Below are 19,093 nucleotides of genomic sequence, written 5' to 3'. Positions count from 1 at the left end.
TTTACTAATGCTTGAGCCCTTGATCTGTTCTCAAAACTTTTTCTGATATTCATCATTTATTGTCCATGGTATCTTAACCCTGCCAAATGATGCTGAGGACATATTTGGGTACCGGAAGCAGTAACGCACAGCTGGATTGCGAGACACATGAAACTTGAATCTCTTTTGTTGAGAGATGTGTTCTACTCTCTGCAATTGCAGTTGTGATTGTTTTGTCTAACACGACGATGACTCTGACCGACTCTAAATCAATCCACCGGTGACAACTGAGAAGGAGGAGAGAGATGGAAAGAGAACGGTCTCTGCCTCTGGGCTCCCTACCAGACAATGTTAATTCACAATATCAAAGATTGAAAGCCATAGATCATACGAGGTAAACGACTTCAAATCAGAGCTATGAACAGCATTGAGCAATCTTCGGATTCTTCCCAGACCCAAATTAGAGGTAGAGAAAATGGAAACTGAAAGTTATAGAAGTAGCAGTCAAGAAGAGTCTGGTCTCAATCAAATATTCTCTGGAAATAAACTTGTATGCATTCATATCCTCAGCTCACAATGTACATCCGGAACAATGAATCATTCAAAATGATTCAGAGTGTGATCTAAATACAGTGTAGTACAAATCTAAGCACACATACACACATCAAACACCGAATCATCATAACAGAAGACAAAGCCAATCACTTAGGACTTGGGTGGAATGCACTCAACTCACAGATATCACAGACCAAAACTTTCTTCCAGTGGTTGGTGCACAGTAAAGTAAAATCATAGATCTGACTCTGAGTCCTGCCTGCTTGCTAAGCACAACTCATGCAAGTCATTAAGTATCCACTCCTCACCTGTGTGGCCACCCAACACCAGGACCCTTGTCCCTCCGACCACACAGGTGCTGTGACCCCAAGCAAATTTAGGTGGTTGCCCGGGAACGTTCAGAATTCTCCATGACGGTTTCTCTTCAGAAGGATCCAAAAGGAAAAGCTGAGAAGGAGAATGCAGCCCAGCAATTGAACCACCAAATATGATAATCCTTCCACAAGGCATGCTCATAGCAACATGATCGAGTCTAGGAGGAGGAAGCACTGCACTCTGGCTGTCAATGCTGGTGAATGCATTACATTCCAGTTGCCTCCATTGAGGCTCTTCGTCTTCCAAATCAATGGTGTAAGTCTCACCTGATCTCAACCGTAAGTGCCCACTGTTGGCAAGTCCACCAAACATGAGAATCTTTGATCTGCCATAAACTGAAAGCGAATGTCCCAACCTACAGGGAGGAGACCACGAAGTTGGAATCTCTCTCCATGTTGGATTGCCTCTGGTGAGATCCAATACGTATGTGTCGCTAAGGAGTATCCCACCATCCGTGCATCCACCTGACACAACTAATTTAGAACCTTCTATCGTGCAAGAACTATGCCAGGATCTAGGGAGAGGAGGAGTTCCTCCATGAACTTCTTTCCATGTTGGCTGCTTGGCATCCAAGTCAAGAACAAAAACATCATTGAGCAACCCTTGCCGCCCGCATCCCCCAAACACTACCAACAAAGAACCATTCAAACATGAAAGAGTGTGTCCCCATCGCCCTGGTGGCGATGATTTCACACTTACTCGAGTCCACTCTGGATTGGAAGCATCTAGATTGAGAACAAATGTGTCATCCATTGGCTGCATATCAACACCTTCGCCTCCAAACAGTACAAGTCGATTTCCCACAGCACAGGCACTAAAGTTGCACCGAGAAGGCTCCACCGAACCTCCAACAGTAAATTTCCTCCAACAAACAGCCTCAAGAGTTGTCAGTTCCCTAGCCAGACGCCCCCACCCTAACTTATCAGTCATCAATTCCAAAGTACCGGTGACTTCTCTCCCCCATGCATTTTGACATACCATCTTCCTCACATGCTCATTTTTTGTCAGTTGACGGATTCTTCTACAGACAGACCCAATGGATGCCACATCCCTCGGAGTCAAGCGCGATAAGATGTTGTGAGCCAACACTTCATCTGAGAGCTGAAGAATCCCACAAATTTCTTGATGTTGGGTGAAAGGCGTTTGTCCACTGGTGAGAAAATACTTGCTGGATTGAGTGTCCTGCTCAGAGCATGTCTCTTTGTAAACTGGATATGATACACTGTTGAGGTCTATTTTTGTTTCAAAAAACACTTGAATGCCTATGATGTGTGTGACAGTTCCGCTATCATCAACTATTGGTTTCAGCCTTAGCCTATTCACTAGGGGAGTGCCATCCTTACTGAAGTTAAGAAGCTCACCCAAGAACTCAACTCCTTCTTCAAGACACCTTCTAATCTCAGAAACTACATCAGGATCCACCAGAGGATGTCGTCTTTGAGCATGAGGGTCCCTATATTGTAAGAACCGACTGAAACAAAAGAAAACACAGAAGTAATGGTAAGATAACTTCTGAGACACATAACTATCAATGTATCAAATCACAGATACTTTATGAAAGCGCACCTACAGACATGGATCAATAGCATGTGAACCAGCTCAAACAAATGCAAAGCACCCCAACTTAACTAGTATGCTTTCATCTCATTGCTTCTTTTTGTTTACTAACTCCTAATTTCATTAGTATATTCTCCCTCAGATATGGAATTAGAGATTCTCTGTTTAGCGTCAGCGAAAAGTTCAGTATTCCAGTCCCTCTCAACTTATACATATCTACGAATGTGGTCACCTGCATTTTCTCAGGCTCAACCTATGCCAGCCAATTCGATACAAAGCAAACATCCACAACTGAAAATGAACAGTTGACACACTCTCTCGTAATCCAACCCATCTCCACTAAACTATTTACAACCAAACTCAAAAACACCGATGCTCATCTCAAACTACCTTAAACAAACAAAACCATATCAATTCGAATCATTCTTCACTATTTCTAAACCAACCAAGACGTTCACTTTCCTCTACATTCGCGAACTACACACAAAACCCAAATCCAATTTCCTAACACACATCCACCATTTCAAACACACGCTAGAAACTAAACAGCTCAACACCATCAAAAACAGTGAAATAAACAAAACCAAAACCGAAGTCAAAATCAATACCAGTTGCGACCGAGGACTTCATGAGCTCCGTATCCGGTGAAAGTCTCGAACACTTTGTTGACGTAAATGATGGGACAATCGGGCTCTAGAGCATCCGAGACCACAAACGATGTGGGTGTCATTGGGTACATACTCACCATCTCTGCCTTCATCTCGTCTTCTTCTTCTTCTTCTTCATCATCTTGTTGGTATTGAACCTCCTCGTGTTTGATGCATTTCAGTCTCTTCCCGAAGTTCTGAACCTCTTCTTCTTCTTCTTCTCCTTCGTGTTTCTTCGGCATCGCCATTTCTTCTCAGCTCAGCTTTGTCTCTGGTTTTTATATAGTAAAATTAAATATCTTGATGTAGTTCTATTTATAGCTGCAACGTGGAAGGTTTCTCTGACCGAAATGGCCCTGTTGGATATTTTTATCTGCGGAAATGCCATCGGGATATTTATAACCGTTTCATACTTTCACAGTTTCATTAGTTCATAGATTTGTGTCTACGATGTTACTTATGAGCACAAGTTAAGTTTGAAGATCGGGTTGATTTGGGCGCAGCCTCAAGTTTCTCAGTTGGGTGAGGTTTTCGATTACTCATTAAACTAATTTGACAAACAGAGAGTCTGAATTCTCGTTCAACATGTTAATTTTTTAAACACGTTATGTTTTTCATAATGTTTTCGAAATTTGAGAGATTTAGAGTTCAGATAGTCCGTATATACGCGTTACCTTAGCCTCATTATCTAATACATTTGACAAGGGAGAGGTGGAGGCTCAGCTTAACAGAATTAGGTGGAGAGAGAGAGTTTGAAGAAAGTTCGCGAAGACATCATTTTGTTTGTGTTATGTTATGGGGGCTAAACGCTGCTCTCTTTTCTCTCTTAATTTTTTTGGGTAGATTTTCTCTCAAATTCTCTAGGATCTTTTTTCTCTCTGGGTTTCTGGAAACTGAAAGAAACTTTGAATGTGTCAACATAGATAGAAGCAGAATTACCCAGACCCAAACCAGGGGCAAAACCCGGAAATACCATGTTTCTACACTGTTCCTATAAACAGTATGACAAATAATAGATATATAGTAAATTTTTTTCAACACTACAACGTACGAGTATTTTAGAAGATTTTCTGTTAATATTTGAAAAACAAGGGACTAGGTCACTACTCACTAGTGGAAAACAAGGGGGAGTGGTAGTTTGGTAGTTTTGGAGAGATGGGAGGGTGGAAGTGGGAGGAGGAAACCACATATGGGCAACACGTGTTTAACTGATATTTTCTAGGAAAATATCTAGGTCGAATATATGCCACCCTATTGCTTCCACGTCATTGGGTTCGGGGTAAGGAAGATATTTTTGTTTTTGGACGGTGCCGGAATTTCGTGCCAAAATCCCCACGGACACTTGTGTTGACACCACACGTGCTTTTCGCGAAGGATCAAGCTATTGAGCTAAGGTAAAATAAGTAACTAGCTAATTACTTGTTACTTTTTCATGTAATTATCCAAGACATTTGACGGAGGGCATCTATAAAGAACATTGTCACAATCTAGGAAGCTCGAAAGCTTTGCTTTCTATCGCGCTTCCGCTATTTTTTCATGTAATTATCCAAGATATTTGGAGGGTGTATCTATAAAGAACATTGTCACAATCTAAAAAGCACGAAAGCTCTAGGAAGCATTTCCGAAAGAAAAGTGTTTTGAAAGCGTTATGAGAGCGTGCGTTTTCACTTTGGAAGCGTTACTAAAAGTAAAAGGAAACGTGGGCAAATTGGTCCTTTTAATGTAGGTCTGTATGTAAAGACTAAAGGTATCTCATGATGAACCACATATCATGTTTAAATTGAAAGATCTAGATGTCCAAAACAAAGTGGCCGGAGATTTTATGATCGATGACTACTCTAACAGACAATATCAATATTTCATCTTCATTTTCATGACAATAAGGACTAATCAACACAATAAGATCTTGTATGTGTCACTAACTATATATACATCTGTAAGTTGGGTGGTAGATTGCTCTTGAACACTTCCCAGCTTAGGTTTTTCTGCAAGTACTCTATATTTGAAGGGTCAAAAGGTCCCTTCACCCTGTCTATACTCTCTATCACTGCTCTTGCCGGAAGAATGCTTTTTGATGGGTCTGGTGAAGTCCTGTAACTCAAGCATGAAGAAAACCCCTGAAATATATCCATACACAAGTAATGAAAGACAAGAAAAACGTACAGCTTTCGAAAAATGTCATTCTTCGATACTAGTAACTACTTTGTGCTCAAAGTACTCATCAAATAGATGATAAGAAATTGGCAATAAGCACACCTTAAAGATAATCACTTCCACTGGTTGGTCATCCACCATTGCATGAACAATAAGTGCTTCTCCTCTCACACTCTGACTATACAGCTCCAACAGTGCTATCTCCTTGTTATGCTCTTCCTCTTCATCTTCATCCCCATCATCTTCGTCGACATCGTATCTCACTCTTCGTCTAGCAGCGCAACGAGTAGTACTCGAGTAGACCCCTGGTTTGAAGACATTGCTGAAAGCTTTAAAAGCGGAGCATGTACCGGAACATCTGCTTTCAGTTTCAAAGGAGGTGACCTTAGGATGGGAATAACATGGTAATGTGGGTGGGAAATAGACCAGCATAGTCCAACTTCCCGATTGGAAATGCTTCAACATTGCAAGGGAAATGGACTGTACACTATACAGAAGAGGGTCTCAGAAACTCGCAGACAACACTGGAATTTGATGCTTGAAGATAAGGTGTGGGAATGATTGATTGAAATGTTGGATGGCATTGATATATAGAAGGGTAAACTCGTCATTTACACATCAGTGTTGGATGATCAGATTCTTGGGTGTCTAGCAAAACTCATTAGAACATGATGTAATCCATTTCATGATAAGCACTGCAAACATCATAAGAGGATGTTAGAATTTGTTAGATTCTGAATCTTTAAGATATTGCACTCACCTTATTACAAGATTTGTATACCTTTTAGAGAAAATGCCACCATTTATTTCTTATTTAAGATTACCATGTTTAGTATATACCATAATAATTACCAGTTGTTCTAAGATACAGTTGTTGTGATCTTCATGCACTTTGCCCTTTTCTTGAACTTTAATTCCTTATTTTGGTTTCTCTTGCCAAATCTATGTCGTCAACTATAGTAATTGGCTTTCAATGCATTTATCGTTTTAGATTCTACCATAAATTCCTATGATTAGTTGATTATTACTTGCATTTGATTTCAATTTACGTATATTCATAATTTTTTTTATTTCTTTCTTAAGTCAATTATTCACTCTGAATTCTGTCCTAATGTGTAGGATTACTTACACATTAGATTTACATAAATCATATGATGAATGGTTAATTATGCAAGCCGCACCAACCCTTAACCTTCGGCAATTAGCTTTAAAAAAAGACAATGTGAGAAAGTACGTTTCACGTTGTCACGCATATCCAATGTTACGTACTTTTTATGTATTATTGTACGGAAAATCCAGCAACGAATAACATTCTTTTATGCTAACTTTTTATTTATTTCTTACATAATCAGCTTAGCATAATTATCCGGTCAATTAATCACTCTAAATTATATTCTAAATTTAAAAGATTACTTGCATTATTTACAATATCATACAATGAATTGCATGTTATACAAACCGTCTAACTTTCAACCTCGAGAATTAGATATCAAGAAAATCCGGGACGAACGTACCTCCAATCTTACTCTAGATCATCGAACAAAAAACAAATTTAGATCTTACAAACTCAAATTTACATCATAAAACTAAAAAAATCTATAGTTCTTCATAATCTTTTCATTTCTTTCTTGCATAATCTATCGACCAAAATAAAAAAAAATCCGAGTCAACGGACACACTCGACCCCGTTAGGACAGAGAGACACACAGAGGCAAGAGTCCTCCAAAGACGCATGCGAAGCTGGACCCCACAGGCCCATCTCTCTCCAATAACTGCCCCAACCCCTCAATTATTTCCCCTCGTTATTTATTTCCTTATTTATTTTTAGCAAAAAAATTCCAATAAATTAAATAAAATTAAGAACATTCCATTTTCGTCTTCTCGCCCTCTTTCTCATTATCTGCACTCTTCCCCAGTATATATAAACCCCTCTTCTCTCACTTCCTTGCTCCTCCCCAAGTAACCAAACAAATCAAAACTCAAAAATCAAAAACAAAAAAAATTCTCAGAATTTCAAACCCTAATTGCCAAATCCTTCTCTTTCTCTCTCTCCAATTGGCCACAAATTGATGGTGAATTTCGCGGTCCGGTTCTGATTCGGTGCGAGTTTCTAGGGTTTTTTGCGGCGAATGGCGGCGTTGCAGAGCGTGGTGCAGTCGTGCATGAGCACCACCACGGCGGCGAGCAGCTTCGGCGGCTCGTGTAAAGGCGGAGGCGGTGTTGCTTCGGCTAGTGTAATGGCGGTTCCCGATCAGTTTCCGGCGGGGTTGAGAGTCATGGTGGTCGACGACGACACGACTTGCTTGTCGATTCTCGAGAAGATGCTTCGCCGGTGTCTCTACCAGGGTTCGTTACTGATCTCTCTCTCTCTCTCTCTCTCTCTCTCTCTCTCTCTCTTTTCAAGCGTGATTAATTGCTTTAATTAGTGAATTAAGTCGAGTTTAGCCTCTAATTGGAGATATTATAAAAAAAGGGAAATAATTTAGTCTGTCTTATAATCAATTTTTGAATTTGTTTAATTTATAGCTGATATGACAGAGTTGTCATCTGGTGTTAGATTTTTAGTTTTAGGTTTTTCGTATTTGGCATTGTACTTTTTTATGTGAAAAGTTTGTAGATTTAGATTTGGTTTAGCGGTAGGCGAATGATCAATGACATAGCTTTTCTGAATTTGCCATTTTAGGAATGGTGGGGACGCTTTTTTATCTATAAAAATTGATGTCAAAATTAGCAGATTTACCTTATGTAGGAGCAGAATTATGTTGTCTAACTGTTGTTATTTTGCATGTTTTGTCATGTGCTTGCAGTTACACTTTGCTCCCAGGCTACGGATGCTTTGAATCATCTACGAGAGAAAAAGGGCTATTTTGATGTGGTACTGAGTGATGTTCATATGCCTGATATGGATGGATTTAAACTCCTGGAATGTATAGGGCTGGAGATGGATCTTCCTGTCATCAGTGAGTATATATATATGCTTGTAATGTTGAGGGTAATTAAGTTGTGTTATGCCGATTGACGTGATGGTTTTGTGCAGTGATGTCTGCTGATGGGAGAACAAGTGCTGTTATGAAAGGAATCAGACATGGGGCTTGCGATTATCTAATTAAGCCTATTCGTGAGGAAGAGCTCAAGAATATCTGGCAGCATGTTGCTAGGAAAAAATTAAGTGAAAATAAAGAGCTTGAACTATCAGGGAGCTTGGAAGATAATGATCGGCATAAACGGGGAAATAGCGATGTCGAATATACTTCTTCTGTCAATGAAGGAACAGAAGGAAGAGCGAGAAGTCAGAAGAAAAGGAGCAGTGCTAAAGAAGATGAAGATGGTGACAATGATAATGATGATATGTCTACATCAAAGAAACCCCGTGTAGTATGGTCAGTTGAACTCCATCAGCAATTTGTCAGTGCTGTGAACCAACTGGGGCTTGATAGTATGTTCTTTAATCTTTTCCCTTATATTGTGATTTAGTTCCTATATTGGAATTTATGAAGGCAGAATTTTTTCTAGTATACTCTGTTTTATTGTGTAGATGTTTTCTGGTGTAGATGTTTTCTAGAAATATAACCGCTCCCTTCTTTTTATTACTGCTCCTCAGAATGTTTTTCTTCTTTTTTCAGAGGCTGTGCCAAAGAGAATTCTTGAATTGATGAATGTACCTGGTTTAAGTAGAGAAAATGTTGCAAGCCATCTGCAGGTCGGGATCCTTCTCTATTAATCTCATATGCTTTGCAGTTTTCGTATTGCTTTGTTAATTGTGTTTTGGTGTCACGAAGCAGAACAATAAAATATAGCATCCATCTTTGATGCAACAATAATAAGTCATTACTAATAACAAAACTAACAGAAACTAGTACACTTATGGATCACACTGAAACCAGAATAATTAGTTCATCTGCTTTAGAAATTAACATGAATTAATTCATTGAATATTGAATTGTTTTTTTAGTGTAGAATAAAGTTCTAAACCAGAACAAAAAATGTGAATATGTTTTTCTTTACTTTGAAAATCACTAAGACACATGCAACTACACGACTCTGGCTCTTAGATCTAATACTATTTCAGTTATTTATTGTCAGATCCTTGTTGCAGAATTTGCTTTGGTTTTTTGTTTTTTGTAATTTATGCAGTTTCAGCTTTTATGTTCTCTTGTCATGCATGTACCTAGAGTGTTCACTTGAACTCTGTATTGGCTTTAACAAAATTCTTTACTAAAAGGAATTAAGTTAATGAACAGAAATTCAGGTTATATTTGAAGAGGCTAAGTGTAGAGCAACAACAAAGTGCAAATGCTTTCTGTGGACCTGTTGAACCAAATGTGAAATTGGTTTCGCATGGGAATAGATTTGACATCCAAGCTTTGGCTGCATCTGGACAAATACCTCCTCAAACGCTAGCAGCCCTGCAAGCTGAGCTTCTCGGTCAACCTGTAGGAAACCATGGGCAAGCAATAGATCCACCTGCTATGTTACATGCAACCTTGCAGAGGCCAAGGCGTGCCCCTATAGATCATAATGTGACATTTGGGCAGCCTTTGATAAAACGCCAATACTTTCCACAATCCATCATATCTGCTGAGGATGCATCTTCAGGCGGACAATGGCGGTCTAATAGTCTTGGTACTGTGGCACCGAACAGCAATCTTGGAGGGTTTAGTACTCAGAATAACATGTTTGTGGATATATTGCAGCCGGATCAACGACCACAGCAAAACAGACATCAGCAGCCGTTGCTATCCGAACCTATTCGAAGTATCAATGTACAGCCATCTTGCCTTGTGGTGCCCTTGCAGTCATCAGCTAGTTTCCAGGCTGGAAATAGTCCTGCTTCTGTCAATCAGAGTTCTAGCTTTAACAGGTCTACTGCTGTTGATTACAGTCTCCTCTCTGCTCAATCTAATAATAATTCCTTAATGAACGTCGGGCGGATATCAGGACATCTTAAAACCCCTGGCATTCTTAGTGGGTACTCAGCTACTACCGGTTCGTTATCTACTCCATCGTGTTCTGTAATTGCTGAAAGTAGCACCAGTCCACAAAACTCAACTGTGACGTATAGTGACGCTCGACAAATGCCCGGGCAGTTGCATAATACGTCAAATATCCAGGATTTGTATGCTCCTAAATCAAGGGAAATGCTTGATCAGGGCGCTTACAGGAATATCGGATTTGTTGGTAAAGAGACTCGCATTCCAAGTCGATTTGCAGGGGACGAGTTTGATTTGCAAAGCAACTTAAACCATGGAAGCATCCATGTCGAGAACAGTGGTAACCCAGTTAAGCTGGAGCCAAATATGGGTTTTGTGGACAATGCAAATGGCGCCCCAATATATCAACAGTTTTCTTCCAGTGATCTCACAAGTGTTTTCAATGAATAGGTACTGCTATCACTGGTATACTTCTATTGTTATGCTCTATATTTATGCAGATGCCGAAGTGGTTTTTTATCCATGGAATTCTTTTATGCCATGTTAGCACTTGAAATTGTTCTGTTCAGCTCTCCTCTGATCAACAGACCTGGACTGAAATTTGTCAATAAAACTGTTGGTTGTAGATTTCATTTGACTTTCAAACTTTGTGGTTCTTGTTCATTCAATATCTAATTCTGAGTTCATAATTTGCAACAGGTTTCCGTTAGGTGGCCACCACAAGTCTCTTAATTTCTGTGGCGCGTACAGATTATTACACATTCTCAAAATGTCCAGTACAGATTGCAGTTGAAGTCTCTTGTATAATTCTTATGATAGATCTAGTTTCAGTGCCTGCACCAGACTCAACAGGTGCATAGCGGCCTCTCTCCTACCCGAGACTCAAGAGCTGAGGATTAATCTCATTGTTTGCTCAGGTTCACTTTGATCTAGTGTTTAGTATTGTCCGTCCTTGGTAAAAATAAATAATGTCAGACTCCAACAGCTTGAAACAATATTATAATGGCATCTGGTCAACACAATTGTGTAGTAATTTGGATTTAGAAATGTTGGATATGGCTCATGACTTTTTCAGTCTTCAAATCATTTTGTTGTAATTTATATCTATATATTTCCCAATTTATTTAGACAACCGCATCAATGTAAATTACTTGCGCAAGATGATAGACATTACGGATGTTGTGGTAACTGGTAAGATTGCGACTGTTGCATCTTCCATTTAGCTATCCAATTACTGTAGTAATATCTATTTTAGGAGTTCTATGGCTGTTTCCAGTATTTTTAATTTCAACAGTTTTAGCTGGACAAAAATCTTTTAGAAGCTACTAATTTCTTTGTTGTTTTGAAAAGAGGAAACCAGGCATAGCTGCATTTCTGGGAAGATAGTTGAATGATAACATAAAATCTAATCTAACCAAACATGATCTTTACCTTAACTACATGGCAACATTCAGAACTATCATGAGCGTTTTATATAATTTGTTCATCACAGCAATTCACCTTGAATATCATGAAGGGTAACGAATATTCGCCTCTATTTGAGGCGTGAAAGATGTTGTTAGCATGTGTGACCAATACAAAGCACAAGTCACCTAAACTTCTAAAATACCATGTGGCTTGTTGCCCTACTTCTTTGGTGTTCTATATCTGCATAATGGAGGGGGAGGATTGGTTAATGGTAATGGAGGATGAGAGCGATTTCTTGCTTTCATTATTTTCCTTCAAAGTTGACCCACTTTTTCTTTGGATCGGATTCTTATTATTATAGTTATGGATGGTTTAAATAGTTTATACTAGTCAAAAGACAATGACTTGCCAATAAGGACACTCCAACTTTTGGTTCTTTGCAACCTATCTTTTGCGTGGTTCATGAACAAAGTTGAATCTTCCACACTTTGCTGTTCTGAACCATAATGGGGTTATAAACGTTGTTCCAAATTTAGTTGAGAATCAAAAGAATGAAGATGCTTGTATGGAATGAAGAGCCACTAGTGACGAACCAGTTTTGTCCACTTCTTACTTCTCCGTTGCTTTCTAATAGCCTTTGCCTATTTTAGAAAGACTTAACAGTGTCCGTTCCGTCAACGCAAACCCTTCTAATTTGAAAGCCACTCCCTCTTTTTCAGACCAAGTTTGGAGCTTTGATCTATCTCACTGATCCTTCTGAACCTGAGCTCAGACCCTTTTCAGTTGTGCTCACTCTGAGTCCAACTCACTTGTTCTTTTTCTTTTTGAATTTGGAGAGAGCAACATGGAGGAAAGCCAAGAAACTGCACTGACCCAGATGAGAACATCAGTTCAGAAGCTTGGGTCTTCCACTGAGGTAGTAATGCTTTGCTTTTCTTATACAGTGTGGAATATGCTATACATCATTCAATTTTGGTCCTTTTTTCTTTTTTCTTCTTCTATACATCATTCAATTTTGGCCCTTTATGTTTTCTGCAGAAGTTTGGAGACCCAACACTGATGAGGTTCTTGATTGCAAGATCAATGGACCCGGAGAAGGCAGCAAAGATGTTTGTGCAGTGGCGGAAATGGAGGGCTTCGTTTGTTCCCAATGGGTTCATTTCGGATTCTGAAGTTAAGGATCAATTGGAAGACAGAAAGATTTACTTGCAGGATTTGTGTAATGGATGTCCTGTGATGATTATTAAGGCAAGCAAGCATTATCCTGCCAAGGACCAACTCCAATTCAAGAGTAATTAGCTATCACTCTAAGTTCTATTATTCTCGTTATTAAAGTTTTTGGGTGGATTAGTTCATAATGTGCTATGTGTTTTGAACATTTTTCATTTCTTTCCCTTTAGTCTTTTAACATATTGTTGATATAGTGGTGCCTTTTGAAGAACAACAAAAGGTTTTTTGAGTTAGACAGAACGGAGTCTTATCACTTGTCCAAATATCCTAGCAAATAGATACATACAATAGCTGTTTGAAAGGTGTCGATGTCGTCTGCTATCCTTTGGTTTCTCAATATATACTGCCACGGGCAATAGTATAACTCATACAGAACCATGGTGAAAGTGAGTATAGTCACTGCTTATTTCGACATAGGGGAGTTTACTACTTCAACCTTTTTACATTTGCTCTAATCTCATAAACCCAAGAATTTATTTACTGGATAGTGGGAATTGATAGGCTAAATCCCCACAATGTAGACTCGGTATATGAAAGACGAGCATGAATATAAAGAAAATTTGTATGGCAAATCAAGATTTGGCTCTACTTTTCCTGGCAATCAATTCGTGATTATTAGTTTGTTTCTTGTTGCAGAATTTGTGGTTCATCTGCTTGACAAAGTTATTGCAAGGTACCACTCCATTTCACTAGCATCTCTTTCAATACGGATGCATGTCTCTTTAATGAAGCACAGGTCATAAGTAGCTAGGCTTCTTTAGGTTCAGTACTTGGATAGTGATTATTCCTTTGAGGACACTGACTTTCAGTCCGAGTAGAGTAATGTCAGGTAGAATATTAAATATGCTCAGGCAATGTTAATACTGTGAACATGTTGCTTTAATTATGGATGGTTGTAGACTTGTAGTGCATTTCTTTTCATTTCTCTCTCTCTCTCTCTCTCTCTCTCTCTCTCTCTCTCTCACACACACACACACACACACACACACACACAACACACACACACAACACACAACACACACACACACACACACTCACTCATGCACAAATAAATTCAACTATGTACATATACGAGCCAAGATGTTAACATAATCCATTTGGTTTGCTTGTCTCAGCTCTTTCAGAGGAAGAGAAATCGGGAACGAAAAGTTGATTGGCATTCTTGATTTGCAACAAATTTCCTATAAAAATGTTGATGCACGTGGATTAATAACTGGATTTCAATTTCTACAGGTGACTACCTTTCATTTCCTATAAATCTGGTGTAATTATGACACCCTCCATGAAAGGGTGGGAAGAGACTCGAGAACAAACATATATTATGTGTTGCTGAAAATGCTTGGTCTCTGGGAGCATTTTCTGACTATAGTATTATGTGTTACTGAAAATGCTTTCTAAAAAACTTGTGCAGGCTTACTACCCTGAAAGGTTAGGAAAGCTCTTCATTCTAAACATGCCAGGCTTTTTTGTAAGTGTCTGGAGGATGGTTTCTCGCTTTCTTGAGAAGGCAACTGCAGAAAAGGTATGTTTTTTTTCATCCCTTCCTGAACAGAATAAATATCAGATGACTCAGATTGGTACCTATATGAAATCAAGCTGGTGAATGAATCTAGAAGAAGTTGGCTACTACCAATCGAATTTGATTGTGTTGTAAATGTACAAAAGTAATGTTGCAGCTTTTGAGCTATCTAAGTTAGTGAAGTGATTGCAGGTTGTAATAGTGAGCAATGAGAATGAAAAGAGAGAGTTCATAAGGGAAATAGGCGAGGAAGTCTTGCCGGAAGAGTATGGTGGTCGAGCAAAGCTTGTAGCTATTCAAGATGTTGAACTGACCCCGGTAGAGGATTGATTCTACAAATCAATGAGTTTAGGGCTCCGACATCACGGCCCCAACGGCAGCCCTGTATGCTAGGCTTTTACTCCACACTGTTAACCTGCTATACCCAGTTGTCAAGGTTAACTTTACTAGCAGGCAGTTTCAGCCTGCTTCTTTATAATATGAACTACTTCAGCAGTAATATGTTTTCATGGGATAGTTTTAAACTTTACAAAATGATGGATCAATTCAAGCTTGCTCTTATTTAGTTATTTACATCACTGCATGTTATTGTTATCATCCTAATAAATGACTACATGATTTTAAACTTGTGAACGAGTGAATCTAAACAATTTACTTTAAATCCAAACAATGTAATTCTTATACGATCAATTTTCTTTCTATCCAAAAAAATAACCTCTTTATAAATTTACTTTAATTTAAGTTATAAATCAACCTTTTAAAATCGATACCGATTTAATTTACGAATTGAAGTCTCCAAATTCATGATCATTTTTCATTCCCAACAACGTAAACCTTTCACATTTCAGAAAGTGAAAAACTGAAAGAAAGAATCCAAAGTCGATCACACGCGCATACTCGCACGTGTGCTATTTCAGCTACAGAATCACGGTCAATCAAAGTCGGTTAGTTTCTTTCTATTTTAAGGTACACAAGTCAGAGTTCCCCACAAGTCATACAAGTAGAAACAACCAAAGTAACACACTCACTTTCAGAACCCAAAACCCTTTTCCTCCCGCCGCCGCCGCCACTCCCCAACAAAAATGGCCGCCGCTTTCGCCAAAACCTCCATGTTCGGCGCCGCCGTCCGCATTCCCTCTCCCACCACCACCGCCACCAACTCCCGTTCCCCATTCCGCGTCCGGATGGCCCTCCAAGACTCCGGCCCCTCCATCGCCGTCGTTGGCGTCACCGGCGCCGTCGGCCAGGAATTCCTCTCCGTCCTCCACGACCGTGACTTCCCCTACCGCTCCATCAAAATGCTCGCCTCCAAGCGCTCCGCCGGCCAAAGCCTCTCCTTCGAAGGCCGCAGCTACACCGTCGAGGAGCTCACCGCCGACAGCTTCGACGGCGTCGACATTGCCCTGTTCAGCGCTGGTGGGTCCATCAGCAAAGAGTTCGGGCCTTTGGCGGTGGGGAAGGGGACGGTGGTGGTGGATAACAGCTCGGCGTTTCGGATGGAGGAGGGGGTCCCACTGGTGGTGCCGGAAGTGAACCCGGAGGCGATGGAGGGGATTAAGGCCGGAAAAGGGAAGGGGGCGCTTATTGCTAATCCGAATTGCTCCACTATTATTTGCTTGATGGCTGCTACTCCTCTGCATCGTCACGCTAAGGTTTTGTGATTTTGTTTTATTTGAAGTGGGTTGTGTTTTTTTATTGGATTTGGGTTTGGAGATGTGTAAAGTTTGGTGCTTTTGTGTGTTTTGGGGTTTGTTTGGCAATGGGGTATGGTGCTTGAAAGTTTGTTGCTTTATGAGTGTTTTGGAGGTGTGTGAAGTTGGTTGGTTTGTGTGTTTTGGTTACTTGACTGTGTTTGGTGCTAGAAAGTTTGCTGCTTTGTGTATTTTGGGGTTTGTTTGGAAATGGGGTATGTTATGGTGTTTTAAAGTTTGTTGTTTTGGGGGTTTATTTGGATAATGTGACTTGGAAATTTGGATTATGAGTGATTTGGAGGTATGTATAGTTGGTTGGTTTGTCCGTTTTGGTTTCGTGACTGTGTTTGGTGCTAGAAAGTGGGTTGATTTGGGGATTGTCAGGACTTTGGAGTTGTATGATGTTGCTTTGCTTTGTGTGTTTTGCTTACTTGAGTTTCCGTGGTTGGTTTGGGGTTGTTTTTGGATTTGGGATGGGTGTTGAGTTGGGGTTTTGTGTTGATGGGGTTGTGAATGGTGTTTTTCAGGTAAAACGGATGGTGGTTAGTACATATCAGGCTGCTAGTGGAGCTGGTGCTGCTGCTATGAGAGAGCTTGAGCAGCAAACTCATGAGGTTTCATTCTACTTTCGCCATGTTGTTGAATTGGTTGTCTTTGTATTGTTTTTATCTGTCAAGTTTAGCTGATGTGACTTTATATTTGTATTTAGGTTTTGGCAGGGAAGCCAGTAACTTGTGAGATATTTAATCGGCAGGTCTGTCTATCTTTTGCTCTGTGTGTGTTGTTCAAGTTTGTTTTCTGAAATGTAGTCGATTTTGTTCGTTTCCCATGATTTTTCATTGAACCACCTATTTCTGCTTTCATTCTTGCAGTATGCTTTTAATTTGTTTTCCCACAATTCAGCGGTTCTTCCAAATGGATATAATGAAGAGGAAATGAAACTAGTCAAGGAGACACGAAAAATATGGGTTAGTACCTTTACTAGTTTCTTATCACTCCCATAACAGTTATGTTGTTAATCAAGTTAAGTTAAGCAAGAGTAGTTTATTGGAAGTTAGATCTTCAGAATGAATATGATAACATATTGGTGTAGAACAGTAGATGTAATTTTGTTGATGTCCATGTGTACAGAATGACAAGGATGTCAAGGTAACTGCCACATGCATACGAGTTCCTGTAATGCGGGCACATGCTGAGAGTGTAAATCTTGAATTTGAGAATCCCCTTGATGAGGTAATACTACAATACTGTTATATATCCTTCATCAATGATAAAAAAATATATTGTTTGTTGATGACTAGTTTTGGTAGAGTAATCAAGGATATTCACATTGTAAATCTCCACCATTGTGGGAAGAGAAGTAGTCAGAATAAACTTGTAGATGATGTCATGGATATCATTGTTATTGATATTATTTTATACTGAGGAAAGACTTGCAAGAAGTTTTCTGTGGGTACGATTGGCTCTTCTACTACTATGAACATTGGTCTTTGCATATGCATGATGATTCTCGTATGTTCAATATTCTTAAGTCTCTAGGTTGTTCCTGTATCTAATTTACAATGGCTTGATCATGTGGATATAAGTCACTTTGCTCTTGTGCTCTCTTCTACTTCTTTCTCGTGCATAACATTACGATTGTCAATCACTCTAAACATTAAAAGTACCCAGGTGTAGCATTTGGTTTATCGTCTTCATCTCATAGAAGAAAATATTAGATATTATTTAAGGTGCTAAGATGCATGTGTACTTCAGTCTCTTTTGTCCATTGGATGGGTCATTGGGCTTGTGGTCTATAATTCTATATGACGAAAGGCAATCCTCTTACATTCAATGAACCAACCTTAATGAGCTTGAGCTTCAGCCCACCTCCCTGGTATGGCACAGCAAGGACATTTACTAGCTCGTAGCTGGCACTTTCTGCAGTAAACTTAATAATATGTTAACAAGTACAGTAGGCTTTATCTTTTCTATACTGTGAGTAGACTACTGTATTTCCATGCCTGTGTTCTAGTGATATGTGCATCAGTGCATGTCATGGTGTTTTTCGTGGGAAACTCGATCAATCACAATCACTGAAAAGCTGATTTGCAATAGATGGATTTTATTAATGTAATTAGTGCAGTTTTTTGTCCCATTCTTTCATCAGAAGTTTTGAGGTTTAAATTTGTTCGATGTCCAGGACACTGCAAGGGATATTCTGAAGAAGGCTCCTGGTGTGGTGGTTATAGATGACCGTGCAGCTAATAACTTCCCTACACCTCTGGAGGTGTCAAACAAAGATGATGTTGCCGTTGGCAGAATCCGCCGTGATGTGTCCCAAGAGGGCAACTATGGGTAAGACTAATATAACTTAGTCTTACAGTACATGTTCTAATTTTGATTGCATATTTAACAAGCCACTAATGGGAATGTCTGGGCAGGTTGGACATCTTTGTCTGTGGTGATCAAATACGCAAGGGAGCTGCACTCAATGCTGTTCAGATTGCTGAGCTGTTGCTATGATTTCAATGGTGAGGTTTCTCACCATCTAATCTATTTGCCGAGATGAAGCGATCTGAGATCTTTTTAGCTGTGCTTTAGTCTTTAGATGGGGTTGTGAGGTGAGATGGAGCAAATCCAAGCAGTTTTTGTAGACTAGTTATTCATTTTCAAATGCAACTGTTAACGTAACATCCTTCCATTTGGAGGAGATTTTGTTATAATAAACTTGTAATTTAAGACTGTTCTGAATCTTTTGATTAAAGTGTATGACAAAACTAAATTGGTTTCTTGTGAGTCAGATGTTGAGAAGTGAGGGAGGTTTTTCAAAAATATCGCCTTTAGTAACCAGTTTAGTTGAGTAGCCATGAATTCTGAGTTTCTGACCGAGTTTATTTCAACTTTTAAGCATGAAGATAGTTAGAATGTAAAAAGCTGCTTTGAACACGAACACAGCAGTTAGTGCCAGACCCAAAATCTAAATACTGATTGCTCGTAAATTCAGAGTTTCAGGCCATCAAAAGAACAGAATCATTGCTTGTATAGGACATTCTATGAAATACTAAT

The 19,093-nt window shown here is 39.4% G+C and overlaps 5 protein-coding genes across 5 annotated transcripts; 3 read left to right on the top strand and 2 right to left on the bottom strand.

Annotated features, from left to right (window-relative positions):
* Positions 1-565: 565 nt before the first annotated feature.
* Positions 566-3,395, bottom strand: LOC101293874 (adagio protein 3-like). Its single transcript, XM_004297384.1, has 2 exons — positions 3,075-3,395; positions 566-2,380 (listed from the first exon to the last, which is right to left on the bottom strand). Exons 1-2 carry the CDS (start codon positions 3,359-3,361, stop codon positions 769-771), a joined length of 1,899 nt encoding a protein of 632 aa, XP_004297432.1. The 5' UTR covers positions 3,362-3,395; the 3' UTR covers positions 566-768.
* Positions 3,396-5,035: 1,640 nt separating this feature from the next.
* Positions 5,036-5,699, bottom strand: LOC101303511. The gene is made up of 2 exons (XM_004298454.1): positions 5,370-5,699; positions 5,036-5,230 (listed from the first exon to the last, which is right to left on the bottom strand). Exons 1-2 carry the CDS (start codon positions 5,697-5,699, stop codon positions 5,036-5,038), a joined length of 525 nt encoding a protein of 174 aa, XP_004298502.1.
* A 1,518-nt stretch (positions 5,700-7,217) lies between these two features.
* On the top strand, positions 7,218-11,465 carry LOC101293581. The gene is made up of 6 exons (XM_004297383.1): positions 7,218-7,613; positions 8,075-8,227; positions 8,305-8,703; positions 8,891-8,967; positions 9,509-10,648; positions 10,898-11,465. Exons 1-5 carry the CDS (start codon positions 7,397-7,399, stop codon positions 10,646-10,648), a joined length of 1,986 nt encoding a protein of 661 aa, XP_004297431.1. The 5' UTR covers positions 7,218-7,396; the 3' UTR covers positions 10,898-11,465.
* A 696-nt stretch (positions 11,466-12,161) lies between these two features.
* Positions 12,162-14,884, top strand: LOC101293291 (CRAL-TRIO domain-containing protein YKL091C-like). Its single transcript, XM_004297382.1, has 6 exons — positions 12,162-12,521; positions 12,644-12,896; positions 13,472-13,508; positions 13,951-14,068; positions 14,247-14,357; positions 14,547-14,884. The coding sequence occupies exons 1-6, from the start codon at positions 12,450-12,452 to the stop codon at positions 14,682-14,684; spliced, it is 729 nt and encodes a 242-aa protein (XP_004297430.1). The 5' UTR covers positions 12,162-12,449; the 3' UTR covers positions 14,685-14,884.
* Positions 14,885-15,383: 499 nt separating this feature from the next.
* Positions 15,384-18,872, top strand: LOC101292991 (aspartate-semialdehyde dehydrogenase-like). The gene is made up of 7 exons (XM_004297381.1): positions 15,384-16,006; positions 16,573-16,659; positions 16,755-16,799; positions 16,918-17,013; positions 17,177-17,278; positions 18,228-18,382; positions 18,469-18,872. The coding sequence occupies exons 1-7, from the start codon at positions 15,437-15,439 to the stop codon at positions 18,548-18,550; spliced, it is 1,137 nt and encodes a 378-aa protein (XP_004297429.1). The 5' UTR covers positions 15,384-15,436; the 3' UTR covers positions 18,551-18,872.
* The last annotated feature ends 221 nt before the right edge of the window (positions 18,873-19,093 follow it).

This window comes from Fragaria vesca, linkage group LG4 (genome assembly GCF_000184155.1).
Source record: "Fragaria vesca subsp. vesca linkage group LG4, FraVesHawaii_1.0, whole genome shotgun sequence".
NCBI lineage: Eukaryota > Viridiplantae > Streptophyta > Magnoliopsida > Rosales > Rosaceae > Fragaria > Fragaria vesca.
This window is presented reverse-complemented; position numbering and strand designations above follow the sequence as displayed.